The following is a 14282-nucleotide window of genomic DNA, read 5'->3' as shown; positions in this document are numbered from 1 at the left end:
TGTATTCGGATCTGTCTGCCCTCCAGCCACCGCTGGAACGCCTGTAGGGCTAGATACACTGCCCTTATCTCCAGAACATTGATCTGCAGGGCGGACTCCGTCGGAGTCCAGGTTCCCTGAGCCCTGTGGTGGAGGAAGACCGCTCCCCACCCTGACAGGCTCGCGTCTGTCGTGACCACAGCCCAGGATGGGGGCAGGAAGGATTTTCCCTTCGACAAAGAAGTGGGAAGAAGCCACCACTGAAGGGAGGTTTTGGCTGCTCTTGACAGGGAAACGTTCCTGTCTAGTGACGTCGACCTCTTGTCCCATTTGCGGAGAATGTCCCACTGAAGTGGACGCAGATGAAACTGCGCAAAGGGAACTGCTTCCATTGCTGCCACCATCTTCCCTAGGAAGTGCATAAGGCGTCTCAAAGAGTGTGACTGACCCCGAAGAAGAGATTGGACCCCTGTCTGTAGTGAACGCTGTTTGTCCAGCGGAAGCTTCACTATCGCTGACAGAGTATGAAACTCCATCCCGAGGTAAGTCAGGGATTGGGTCGGTGTCAATTTTGACTTTGGGAAATTGACGATCCACCCGAACCTCTGGAGAGTCTCCAGGGCAATGGTCAGGCTGTGCTGGCAAGCCACCCAGGAGGGTGCCTTGACTAGGAGATCGTCTAAGTAAGGGATCACCGAGTGGCCCTGAGAGTGTAGGACCGCCACCACTGTTGCCATGATCTTGGTGAAGACCCGTGGGGCTGTCGCCAAGCCGAAAGGCAGTGCCACGAACTGAAGGTGTTCGTCCCCAATGGCGAAACGCAAGAAGCGTTGATGTTCGGGTGCGATCGGCACATGGAGATAAGCATCCTTGATGTCTATTGATGCTAGGAAGTCTCCTTGTGACATTGAGGCGATGACCGAGCGGAGAGATTCCATCCGAAACCTTCTGGTGCTGACATGCTTGTTGAGCAGTTTGAGGTCTAGAACGGGACGGAAAGATCCGTCCTTTTTTGGCACCACGAACAAGTTGGAGTAGAAGCCGTGACCATGTTCCTGAGGGGGAACGGGAATCACCACTCCTTCTGCCTTCAGAGCATTCACCGCCTGAAAAAGTGCAGCGGCTCGCTCTGGGGGCGGAGATGTTGTGAAGAAACGAGTTGGAGGACGAGAGCTGAACTCTATCCTGTAACCGTGAGACAGAATGTCTCTCACCCATCGGTCTTGGACATGTGGCCACCAGGCGTCGCAAAAGCGGGAGAGCCTGCCACCGACCGAGGATGCGGTTTGGGGAGGCCGAGAGTCATGAAGAGGTCGCCTTGGTGGCGGTGCCTCCGACGGTCTTTTTAGGCCGTGACTTAGACCGCCACGCAGAAGGGTTCCTCTGGCCCTTCTCCGACCTGTTTGACGTGGAGGAATGTGACTTGGCCGAAGGCCGAAAGGACTGAAACCTCGATTGAAACTTTCGCTGTTGAGGTTTGTTTTGTTTAGACTGGGGTAAGGACGAGTCCTTTCCCTTGGATTGTTTAATAATTTCGTCCAATTGCTCGCCAAACAAACGGTCGCCAGAAAATGGCAAACCGGTTAAGAATTTCTTGGAGGCAGAGTCTGCCTTCCATTCACGTAGCCACATGGCTCTGCGGACTGCCACCGAATTGGCGGATGCTACCGCTGAACGGCTCACCGAGTCCAGGACGGCGTTCATGGCGTAGGACGAAAAAGCCGACGCCTGAGAAGTCAGAGACACAACCTGCGGAGTAGCGGTGCGTGTGACCGCAGTAATCTCAGACAGACAAGCTGAGATAGCTTGGAGCGCCCACACTGCCGCGAATGCCGGAGCAAAAGATGCTCCTATGGCTTCATAGATGGATTTCATCATGAGCTCTATCTGCCTGTCAGTGGCATCCTTGAGCGATGAGCCATCTGCCACTGAAACCACAGATCTGGCCGCCAGCCTAGAGACTGGAGGATCCACTTTTGGACACTGAGCCCAACCCTTCACTACTTCCGGGGGGAAGGGATAACGTGTGTCATTAAGGCGCTTAGTAAAGCGCTTGTCCGGGTATGCTCTGTGCTTCTGGACAGCATCCCTGAAATTAGAGTGATCGACAAAGGCACTCCGTGTACGTTTGGGAAACCGAAACTGGTGTTTCTCCTGCTGTGAAGCCGCCTCCTCTACAGTTGGAGTTGGAGGAGAAATTTCTAGCACCTGGTTGATGGATGCTATAAGGTCATTTACTATGGCGTCCCCTTCAGGTGTATCTAGATTGAGAGCACCGTCAGGGTCTGAGCCCTGAGCTGCGCCTTCCTCTTCATCCTCTAGAGAGTCCTCATGCTGAGACCCTGAGCAGCGTGATGAAGTGGAGGAAGGTCCCCAGCGAGCCCGCTTCACCGGTCTGGGACTGCGGTCCGAGTCGGAGTCCTCACCGTGGGACCTATGTGTCACCTCAGGAGCAGATTGCTGCGCCAACTGATCGGGACCTGGGGACGAAGAACGCACAGTGCCCTGCATCTGTGTTGTTGGTCTGGACTGCAAGGCTTCTAGTATCTTAGCAGACCATTTGTCCATAGACTGAGCCATGGACTGTGAAAGCGACTCAGACAGTTTGTCAGCCAAAACTGCAAACTCTGTCCCTGTCACCTGGACAGTGGGAACCGGTGTCTCTACCTGAGCCGGGGGTCCCACCAGTGCCTGAGGCTCCGGCTGAGTGAGTGTCACAGGGGCCGAGCATTGCACACAATGAGGGTAGGTGGAACCTGCAGGAAGCATAGCCGCACATGAGGTACAGGTTGCAAAATAAGCCTGTGCCTTGGTACCCTTGCTCTTTGCGGACGACATGTTGTTGTCCTCCAAGAGATAAGTAAGGGGTCACCGTGATCACTGAGGGATATATATATATAGCCTCAAGTGAACAGTACAGCCGAACCAGCAAATGTATACACAAAGAAGGGAATTTTGTTTACTTACCGTAAATTCCTTTTCTTCTAGCTCCAATTGGGAGACCCAGACAATTGGGTGTATAGCTTCTGCCTCCGGAGGCCACACAAAGTATTACACTCAAAAGTGTAACCCCTCCCCTCTGCCTATACACCCTCCCGTGCCTCACGGGCTCCTCAGTTTTGGTGCCAAAGCAAGAAGGAGTAAAGTTATAAATTGGTTTAAAGTAAATTCAATCCGAAGGAATTTCGGAGAACTGAAACCATTCAACATGAACAACATGTGTACACAAAGAACAACAGCCCGAAGGGAACAGGGGCGGGTGCTGGGTCTCCCAATTGGAGCTAGAAGAAAAGGAATTTACGGTAAGTAAACAAAATTCCCTTCTTCTTTGTCGCTCCATTGGGAGACCCAGACAATTGGGACGTCCAAAAGCAGTCCCTGGGTGGGTAAAATAATACCTCGTAATAGAGCCGTACCACGGCCTTTTCCTACAGGTGGGCAACCGCCGCCTGAAGGACTTGCCTACCTAGGCTGGCATCCGCCGAAGCATAGGTATGCACCTGATAGTGTTTCGTGAAAGTGTGCAGGCTCGACCAGGTAGCTGCCTGACACACCTGCTGAGCCGTAGCCTGGTGCCGCAAAGCCCAGGACGCACCCACGGCTCTGGTAGAATGGGCTTTCAGCCCAGAGGGAACCGGAAGCCCAGAAGATCGATAAGCTTCGAGAATTGGTTCCTTGATCCACCGAGCCAGGGTTGATTTCGAAGCCTGTGACCCTTTACGCTGGCCAGCGACAAGGACAAAGAGTGCATCCGAACGGCGCAGGGGCGCCGTACGAGAAATGTAGAGTCTGAGTGCTCTCACCAGATCTAACAAGTGCAGATCCTTTTCACACTGGTGAACTGGATGAGGACAAAAAGAGGGTAAGGAGATATCCTGATTGAGATGAAAGGGGGATACCACCTTAGGTAGAAATTCCGGAACCGGACGCAGAACCACCTTGTCCTGGTGAAACACCAGGAAAGGGGCTTTGCATGACAGCGCTGCTAGCTCAGACACTCTCCGAAGTGATGTGACTGCTACTAGGAAAACCACTTTCTGTGAAAGGCGTGAAAGAGAAATATCCTTCATTGGCTCGAAAGGTGGTTTCTGAAGAGCCATCAGTACCCTGTTCAGATCCCAGGGTTCTAACGGCCGCTTGTAAGGAGGGACTATGTGACAAACCCCCTGCAGGAAAGTGCGTACCTGTGGAAGTCTGGCCAGGCGCTTCTGAAAAAACACAGAGAGCGCTGAGACTTGTCCCTTAAGAGAGCCGAGCGACAACCCTTTTTCCAATCCTGATTGAAGGAAGGAAAGAAAAGTGGGCAAGGCAAATGGCCAGGGAGAAAAACCCTGATCAGAGCACCAAGATAGGAATATCCTCCACGTCCTGTGGTAGATCTTGGCGGACGTTGGTTTCCTAGCCTGTCTCATAGTGGCAATGACCTCTTGAGATAACCCTGAAGACGCTAGGATCCAGGACTCAATGGCCACACAGTCAGGTTGAGGGCCGCAGAATTCAGATGGAAAAACGGCCCTTGAGACAGCAAGTCTGGTCGGTCTGGTAGTGGCCACGGTTGACCCACCGTGAGATGCCACAGATCTGGGTACCACGACCTCCTTGGCCAGTCTGGAGCGACGAGGATGGCGCGGCGACAGTCGGACCTGATCTTGCGTAACACTCTGGGCAACAGTGCCAGAGGAGGAAACACATAAGGGAGTTGAAACTGCGACCAATCCTGAACTAAGGCGTCTGCCGCCAGAGCTCTGTGATCTTGAGACCGTGCCATGAATGCCGGGACCTTGTTGTTGTGCCGTGACGCCATTAGGTCGACGTCCGGCATCCCCCAGCGGCAACAGATCTCCTGAAACACGTCCGGGTGAAGGGACCATTCCCCTGCGTCCATGCCCTGGCGACTGAGAAAGTCTGCTTCCCAGTTTTCTACGCCCGGGATGTGAACTGCGGATATGGTGGAGGCCGTGGCTTCCACCCACATAAGAATCCGCCGGACTTCCTGGAAGGCTTGCCGACTGCGTGTTCCCCCTTGGTGGTTGATGTATGCCACCGCTGTGGAGTTGTCCGACTGAATTCGGATTTGCTGGCCTTCCAGCCACGGCTGGAACGCCTTTAGGGCAAGATACACTGCCCTTATCTCCAGAACATTGATCTGAAGGGAGGACTCTGTCGGAGTCCAGGTTCCCTGAGCCCTGTGGTGGAGAAAAACCGCTCCCCACCCTGACAGGCTCGCGTCCGTCGTGACCACAGCCCATGATGGGGGAAGAAAGGATTTCCCCCCCGACAGAGAAGTGGGGAGAAGCCACCACTGAAGGGAAGCCTTGGCTGCCCGTGAAAGGGAGACTTTCCTGTCGAGGGACGTCGACTTCCTGTCCCATTTTCGGAGAATGTCCCATTGAAGAGGACGCAGATGAAACTGCGCAAAAGGAACTGCCTCCATTGCTGCTACCATCTTCCCTAGGAAGTGCATGAGGCGCCTCAGAGGGTGCGACTGGCCTTGAAGGAGAGATCGCACCCCTGTCTGTAGTGAACGCTGTTTGTCCAGCGGAAGCTTCACTATCGCTGGCAGAGTATGAAACTCCATGCCAAGATATGTCAGAGATTGGGCCGGTGTCAGATTTGACTTTGGAAAATTGATGATCCACCCGAAACTCTGGAGAGTCTCCAGAGCAATGTTCAGGCTGTGTTGGCATGCCACTTGAGTGGGTGCCTTGACAAGCAGATCGTCTAAGTAAGGGATCACCGAGTGTCCCTGAGAGTGTAGGACTGCTACCACTGCTGCCATGACCTTGGTGAAGACCCGTGGGGCTGTCGCCAGGCCGAAAGGTAGTGCCACGAACTGAAGATGTTCGTCTCCTATGGCGAAACGCAGGAAGCGCTGATGCTCTGGTGCAATTGGTACGTGGAGATATGCATCTTTGATGTCGATTGATGCTAGGAAATCTCCTTGGGACATTGAGGCGATGACGGAGCGGAGCGATTCCATCCGGAACCGCCTGGTTTTTACGTGTTTGTTGAGCAGTTTTAGGTCCAGAACAGGACGGAAGGATCCGTCCTTTTTCGGTACCACGAACAAGTTGGAGTAAAAACCGTGACCCTGTTGCTGAAGAGGCACAGGGATCACCACCCCTTCCGCCTTCAGAGTGCACACCGCCTGAAGAAGAGCATCGGCTCTCTCGGGGGGCGGGGATGTTCTGAAAAAACGAGTCGGAGGACGAGAGCTGAGCTCTATCCTGTAACCGTGGGATAGAATGTCTCTCACCCATCGGTCTTTTACCTGTGGCAGCCAGGCGTCGCAAAAGCGGGAAAGCCTGCCACCGACCGAGGATGCGGTGTGAGGAGGCCGAAAGTCATGAGGAGGCCGCCTTGGGAGCGGTTCCTCCGGCGGTCTTTTTAGGACGTGACTTAGACCGCCATGCATCGGAGTTCCTCTGATCCTTTTGAGGCCTTTTGGACGAGGAGAACTGAGACCTTCCGCGGGCCGAAAGGACCGAAACCTCGATTGTACCTTCCGTGGTTGAGGTCTGTTTGGTTTGGACTGGGGTAAGGAAGAATCCTTTGCCTTGGATTGTTTAATGATTTCATCCAATCGTTCACCAAACAGGCGGTCGCCAGAAAATGGCAAACCGGTTAAGAACTTTTTGGAAGCGGAGTCTGCCTTCCATTCACGTAACCACATGGCCCTGCGGACTGCCACCGAATTGGCGGATGCTACCGCTGTACGGCTCGTAGAGTCCAGGACCGCATTAATGGCGTAGGACGCAAACGCCGACGCCTGAGAGGTTAAGGACACCACTTGCGGAGCAGATGTACGTGTGACTGCATTAATCTGCGCATGACAAGCTGAGATAGCTTGGAGTGCCCATACGGCTGCGAATGCTGGAGCAAAAGACGCGCCGATAGCTTCATAGATGGATTTCAACCAGAGCTCCATCTGTCTGTCAGTGGCATCTTTGAGTGAAACCCCATCTTCCACTGCAACTATGGATCTAGCCGCCAGTCTGGAGACAGGAGGATCCACCTTAGGACACTGAGCCTAGCCCTTGACAACGTCAGGGGGGAAGGGATAACGTGTATCCTTAAGGCGCTTGGAAAAACGCTTATCTGGACAAGCTCGGTGTTTCTGGACTGCCTCTCTGAAGTCAGAGTGATCCAGAAACATACTCAATGGACGCTTGGGAGACCTGAAACGGAATTTCTCCTGCTGAGAAGCTGACTCCTCAATTGTAGGAGCTGGTGGAGAAATATCCAACACCTGATTGATGGTTGCTATAAGGTCATTCACTATGGCGTCACCATCAGGTGTATCCAGGTTAAGCGCGGTCTCAGGGTCAGAATCCTGATCTGTCTGCTACCTCCTCTTCGTCATCCAGAGAGTCTTCCTGCTGAGACCCTGAACAGTGTGATGAAGTCGAGGGAATTTCCCAGCGACCCCGCTTAGGCGGCCTGGGACTGCGGTCCATGTCAGAGACCTCACCCTGGGACCCATGGGTCACCCCAGGAGCACTCTGCAGCTCCAATGGAGGGGGGCCTGGGGTCAATGATTGAACAGTGCCCGGGGCCTGAGTCACCGGTCTGGACTGTAAGGCTTCTAGTATCCTAGCAGACCATTTATCCATAGTCTCAGACAGTTTGTCAGCAAACACTGCAAACTCCGTCCCTGTCACCTGGACAGTGGTAGCAGGTGGTTCCACCTGGGCCACCAGTAACAGAGGCTCCGGCTGAGTAAGTGCCACAGGGGCCGAGCATTGCACACAATGAGGGTCCGTGGAACCTGCCGGTAGTATAGCCGCACATGAGGTACAGGTTGCAAAGTAAGCCTGTGCTTTGGCACCCTTGCTATTTGCAGACGACATGCTGTTGTCTCCTCTGAGTACAATCCAGGAGGGTATATAGCCAAAAATCAACAGTGCGACAGTACAGTGTAAATGTATAGCATATAAGCATATATATATATATGTACACTTCTGCACTCAGTGGGGCCAGCACCTCAGGTGCTGCTTACCGACCGCTCAAAGCGGTTGTGTGATCACCAGAATCCCTGCATGGGCCTCCCAGAGCCTGTTGTCTCTCCTCTCCAGCGTTAGAAGTGCTGACAGGAATGGCTGCCGGCGTTCTGTGGAGAGGAGGGGGCCGTGGGCGTGCCCTAGAAAGTGCGGGAATCTGGAGCCCCAGTGTGCTGTAAGAGGGGGGAGGAGGATACAAAGTATGCTCCAACCCTCAGCACTAACGTCCTGTGCAGCGTCCCGCCTTTCCCCTGACTGGCAGGCCTGGGGGCGGGAATATGCGATACTAGGCCGCAAAAGCCGGGGACTAAAGTAATAAGCGCGGCCGGCATATAAGCGCGGTCGGCGCGGTAGTCCCCGGCGCACAAACACACCCAGCGGTGCTGAAGTGTATATGGCCACCAGCGCTCCATGCGCGGTTCCCACGGGGACACAGAGTACCTCACAGCGCGGCCGGCGCGGAAGTCCCCGGCGCACTAACACACCCAGCAGTGCTGCAGTGTGTGTGGCATCAGCGCTCTATGCGCGGTCCCCACGGGGACACAGAGTACCTCACAGTAGCAGGGCCTTGTCCCTGTCGATACTCGGCTCCTGTCAGCAGATTCCCCAGGGGCTGCGGAGGGAGCACGGTCTCATGTGCCTGGAGACCGATTAGGATCCCACTTCACCCAGAGCCCATTAAGGGATGGGGAAGGAAAACAGCATGTGGGCTCCAGCCTCTGTACCCGCAATGGGTACCTCAACCTTAACAACACCGCCGACAAGAGTGGGGTGAGAAGGGAGCATGCTGGGGGCCCTGTTATGGGCCCTCTTTTCTTCCATCCGACATAGTCAGCTGCTGCTGCTGACTAAGATGTGGAGCTATGCGTGGATGTCAGCCTCCTATCGCACAAAGCATAAAAACTGAGGAGCCCGTGATGCACGGAGGGTGTATAGGCAGAAGGGGAGGGGCTTTACACTTTTAAGTGTAATACTTTGTGTGGCCTCCGGAGGCAGAAGCTATACACCCAATTGTCTGGGTCTCCCAATGGAGCGACAAAGATAGATTTATATATATACAGTTCGGCACTCTGGGGGGTCCAGCACCGGCAGACCGGTGTGGCTTACCAACCGCTCTGTGTGGCCACCAGATTCCCTGCCCCGGGTCTCCCTCAGCTGCAGCCAGAAGTTCTCCACCGCAGAATGTGCTGAAAAAATGGCTGACGGCGTTCTCAGAGGAGGAGGGAGGCGTGGGCGTAGTCACAAAAGTGCGGGAATCTGGTGCCCCAGCGTGAGTAGTGAGGGGGGCGGAGGACAGCTCAGTGTACTCCAGCCCTCACTGTCGGCGTCATACCGACCGTCCCGCCCTTTTCCCTGACTGGCAGGCCTGGGGGCGGGAGAATACTATACTAGGCCGCAAAAGCCGGGGACTAAAGTTAAAACCGCGGCCGGCCGGCAGTGCACGGTCGGCGCGGTAGTCCCGGACCCATACCCACGCCGCAGTCGCTGCAGCGTCTGGGCCCAAGGTGCTTTATGCGCCGTCCCAACGGGGACACAGAGTACCTGTGGATGCAGGGCCATGTCCCTGACGATACTCCGTCTCCTGTCCGGCAGATTCCCCCAGGGGCTGCGGAGGGAGACCGGTCCCAGTGTCTGGATGACCGGATAGGATCCCACTTCCCCAGAGCCCCTAAGGGATGGGGAAGGAAAGCGGCATGTGGCTCCAGCCTGTGTACCCGCAATGGGTACCTCAACCTTAACAACACCGCCGACCTGAGTGGGGTGAGAAGGGAGCATGCCGGGGGCCCCATAGGGGCCCTCTTTTCTTCCATCCGATAAAGTCAGCAGCTGCTGCTGACTAAAAACGTGGAGCTTGCGTGAATGTGTGCCTCCTTCAACACAAAGCAAAAAACTGAGGGGCCCGTGATGCACGGGAGGGTGTATAGCAGAGGGGAGGGGTTACACTTTTTAAAGTGTAATTACTTTGTGTGGCCTCCAGAGGCAGAAGCTATACACCCAATTGTCTGGGTCTCCCAATGGAGCGACAAAGAAAATAACTTTATTCCTCCTGGGAGCTGCCAGCTGTCAGACACAAAGGTGTACCCACAGCTCCTACAGTCAATGCTCACAGTATTGTGAACACAGATGCTGGCAAGTCAGCTGTCAATCAACGTGCCACTTGCTGTTTACTGAGCAGTGACTGTACCCATGCAGTCATGCCTCTATGACAGAGAGCTGGTGACTCCTGGGAGAAATAAAGTTAATTTTCTCCCGGTAGCCTCACTTTTAGAGCGGCAGCCAGACAGCATTGCAACGCTATTAACCTGATGATTAACCCTTAATCTGTAGGTTAACAGTATTTGGGGACATCACAGGTTCCCCTTAAAATGACCAATAGTTTAGTTGCCTTCAGATTATGTACAAAATATACCCATTTCCACTAAAACTGATTAAAATCCTAGTTTTAATTACATTGTGTGGCCATTTTTCTACCCGGAGTCAGCCACTATCTAACTACAAACATGTATACAATTGACCGACCTGTTCCATGTATTCAAAGACAGATGGCGCAGCAACAGTGGCTGGGGCTTCTTCAATGATTTTTTGGTGTCGGCGCTGTATGGAGCAGTCACGACCAAAGAGAGAAATAGCGTTTCCAAACTGGTCTGCTAAAATTTGGACTTCCAAGTGCCTGGCATGCTCAGCTAACTTCATCACAAAGACAGGAGATCCAGGGATTTCTGTTTGAACCTGAGCAAAAGAAAACAAATATATCATAGATCAAAACAATGTAATTTACATATAGCATTGAACTACTGACTCCACCATAGCACCATATGGCTATCAAACTAGGCATGATTGCCCTTATGAGAGGTCCCACCTGTCTAAAAAGATTGGGAAAATCTTCTGCTCGCTCTGCCATTCGGATGCCTTTGCCACCACCTCCTTCAGATGCTTTTATCATTACTGGGTAACCAATTCTTTCTGCAGACTGGACAAATCAGTTGAATTTAATAATATATATATTCATTAAACACCTCCACTGCAATGTTTTATTCATCACTGAGAAAACATCTTTAGGAGTGACAGTTACCTCCAGTCCCTCATCCACATCCTTCACACAACCTCGCTCATACACTTCAAGGGGGACACCAATAATGCTTGGCTGCTGCTGGTCTTCCGTATCACATACTAACGTAAGACCTAAAGCAGAGAGCATAATTAGTAGGTTTGCAATTAGAAATAAAGGAATTCACAAAATTGGTTAATCTCTTACCATCTCCGCTCCAAGAAAGCGTGGGGATTCCAACAGTCTGAGCAACAATAGTAGAGGCCACTTTATCTCCTAATGCCCACATTGCTTGAGTAGGGGGTCCTAGGAAAAATAACATAATAGATATATAGCTTTATTTCTACATTAGGATATGTGCACATTGCGTCTTCAAGAAACTGGCGCAACTGTCAGGTTTACTAAGGTGAAGCTACTTCAGTAAAATGCCAACAATCGTTTTACTGAAGTGCTTCGCCTGTGGCTACTGGTGATCAAAGCTTTAGGACAAAGAAGCAAATTTCAAAGGCGCATCGATCTATGCAGGCCAGTCACCTTTACAAATCGCGGACTGGAAACTTGTACTTGTCCACATAGCAGTTGGCTCCAGGAGTTGCCCGCTATTTACATATACTAGTCTGGCCTGTAAATTGGTCCACACTAACACATGCTATGATTGTATACATGCGTAGCTAAGGTCGTGTAAAAAATTGCCCTTGTTGGCTACCACATGGGCTAGTATTGATCTGCGTGCGGTTCACCTAGCACACTGATAGAAAATAGAATTGTGTGAAAATAGCCTTACAAAACTCAAATGACCATCACCCTATGAATGTTTTTACTGTTCTACCCAACGTTCATTCAGTAGTTTTGGTTGGGAAAAAGCAATGAAGATGGCAGAAGTCCATTTACTCCATGCTTCCATAAATACACTTTTTCATAAAATACTATGTTTCATATGCATAAAATCTAATATATAAAGCGCTGTGTGTGTGTGTGTGTGTGTGTGTGTGTGTGTGTGTGTGTGTGTGTGTGTGTGTGTGTGTGTGTGTGTGTATGTCCGCTAAAGAAATCCGCACCGTCGCATTTACAATCACGAAATTTTGCACAGACGCATCATGTGACCCAGGGAACGTCGTAGACTATGTTTTGACAGGAAAATTTAACCTCGCGCTGTACAGTTACTCTCCAAAAAACATGCCTCTATTAAAGTGAATGGAGCCTGGAACTACAGGTTATCAATAGGAGCTGTGATTGGTTGCTATAGGAACAAAGGACATTGTTAGTATAAGAAACATGTGTGAGGTAAGAAGTTGTCGGTGGGGAGACGGACAGAGAGAGAGCCAGACAGGGAAAGAGACAGACAGGGAAAGAGACAGACAGGGAAAGAGACAGACAAAGACAGATAGGGAAAAAGACAGGAAGAGAGACAGGGAGAAAGATGGGGAAAGAGATAGATGGGGAAATAAACAGAGAGATAGACAGACAAAGAAAGAGACAGACAGACAGAGACAGGCAGACGGGGAAAGAGACAGATCGGGAAAGAGACAGACACTGAGATAGACAGACAGACAGACACAGAGATAGATACAGGTAGACTGATACAAAGACAGACAGAGAGATAGAAACAGACAGACAGAGACATAGACACAGACAGACAAGGAAAGAGAGACAGAATGACAGCGACACTCAGACTGGGAGAGAGACAGAGAGACAGTTACTATCCTGGGCAACGCCCGGGTACTACAGCTAGTAATAAATAAAAAGATGTCAGTAGCAACAAGGTAATATGAGGTAGCACATAAGTCTTTTTTAAAAGGTTTTAAAAAATAAATAATATAATGCCACAGAAAAATGTCCTCATGTCCCATGCAGCTCATTAATCTCCTCCAGTTTTGAACTATTTGACATTACCCATGAATGCAATGTTTTGTTTCTGCAGTAGTTCTGGAAGTTTGGGATTTTCAGAGGCATGACCCCATCCTGCCCACACAGCCTGCAAGAAGAAAAAAAGAAAGACATAGTATGTATTGCATAAAGCTCTAGAACATTCATACAATTGCAAACACTAGTAACCGTAAGGAATAACTAGACATTCATGGAGAGCTCCATAAATTCTCATTGACAGGCAGCAAAAAGGCCTTAAATGACTGCACATGGCTCAACAGAGATAATTGTCTGCCTTTTTGGATATATTTTGTAGGCTACTTGATTTGACTAAAGTTGAATTTGTTTTCTTTGCCAAGGTAACATTAAATGGGTTTTTAAAGGAGTTGTCCACTATTAGGACAACCCCTTCTCAATCACCACATTCCCTTATGTAAACCAATAACAGCCTGTACACTTGCCTCCGGTGACATTCCAGTGACGTCTAGTCGTTTGTAACATTATGTCACATGGACTCTGCAGCCAATAACCAGATGCTAATGGGCCGCTTCACTCTTACTTCCTTTCGACAAAAGTGATATACAGAAAAGTGAGCGCTGCCGCTGCTTTTTGACTTCCTCCAGATATCAATTATGTCCGAAGAAATAGAGAGTGGAGTAATTCATTAGTGACCGCTGATTGGCTGCAGATTTAAAGACACATAATGGTCACAGAAGACCCGGCCCCCGAGGAGAGTACAAGCAGGTATTATTTTACATGGGGAAAAGTGGTGATTGAGAAGGGGGGTGTCCGAGTAGTGGACAACACCATTAAAACAGATTTAGACATATACACATACCTGAACTGGAATTCTTTTAGCAATATCAACAATAAGCTCAACATTGGCATAGTTGTTATTATTTGGTCCTCCTGGGACTGGAACATAGTGATCAGCCATCTTGATATATTCTGCAGAAGATACACATGAAAGAAAAGAATAAGAAAAAAAGGATTCCAATCCGCACCAAACATTTTTTATCTGTATAAATGCCGTATTTTCCGGCGTATGAGACGACAGGGCATATAAGACGACCCCCAACTTTTCCAGTTAAAATATAGCGTTTGGGATATATCGTGTATACTGTAAGCCGACCCGAGTAATGTCCCCATTGTTTAGTGAAATCCCCTGCTGTAATGTCCCATGCAGTAATGAACCCATTGTTTAATAATGTCCCCTGCTGTAATGTCCCTATTGTATAGTAATGTGCCCTGTCCTTAATGTCCCCTGCTATAATGTCCCATGCAGTAATGTCCCCATTGTTTAGTTACGTCCTCCTACTGATCCCCTTCTTGTCCCCTATCATGCAGATGTTTACACACAATAAAAGATTCTCACCTCTCCTCCGTTC

At 50.8% G+C, this 14282-nt stretch overlaps 1 protein-coding gene across 3 annotated transcripts in view; it reads right to left on the bottom strand.

Annotated features, from left to right (window-relative positions):
* Positions 1 to 14282, bottom strand: part of ACACB (acetyl-CoA carboxylase beta) — a 352023-nt gene that overhangs the window by 229450 nt on the left and 108291 nt on the right. For all 3 annotated transcript variants that reach the window (XM_075320034.1, XM_075320035.1, XM_075320036.1), the window contains 6 exons: positions 13733 to 13842; positions 12922 to 13003; positions 11236 to 11334; positions 11053 to 11162; positions 10840 to 10950; positions 10500 to 10709 (listed from right to left, as the gene is read on the bottom strand). In XM_075320034.1, the coding sequence (XP_075176149.1) occupies positions 10500 to 10709; positions 10840 to 10950; positions 11053 to 11162; positions 11236 to 11334; positions 12922 to 13003; positions 13733 to 13842 (722 nt within the window). The remainder of the gene's footprint in view (positions 1 to 10499; positions 10710 to 10839; positions 10951 to 11052; positions 11163 to 11235; positions 11335 to 12921; positions 13004 to 13732; positions 13843 to 14282) is intronic.

Source organism: Anomaloglossus baeobatrachus, chromosome 1 (genome assembly GCF_048569485.1).
Source record: "Anomaloglossus baeobatrachus isolate aAnoBae1 chromosome 1, aAnoBae1.hap1, whole genome shotgun sequence".
Taxonomy (NCBI): Eukaryota; Metazoa; Chordata; class Amphibia; order Anura; family Aromobatidae; genus Anomaloglossus; species Anomaloglossus baeobatrachus.
The sequence above is the reverse complement of the archived record's forward strand: the minus strand, read 5'-3'. Positions and strand labels throughout refer to the sequence as shown.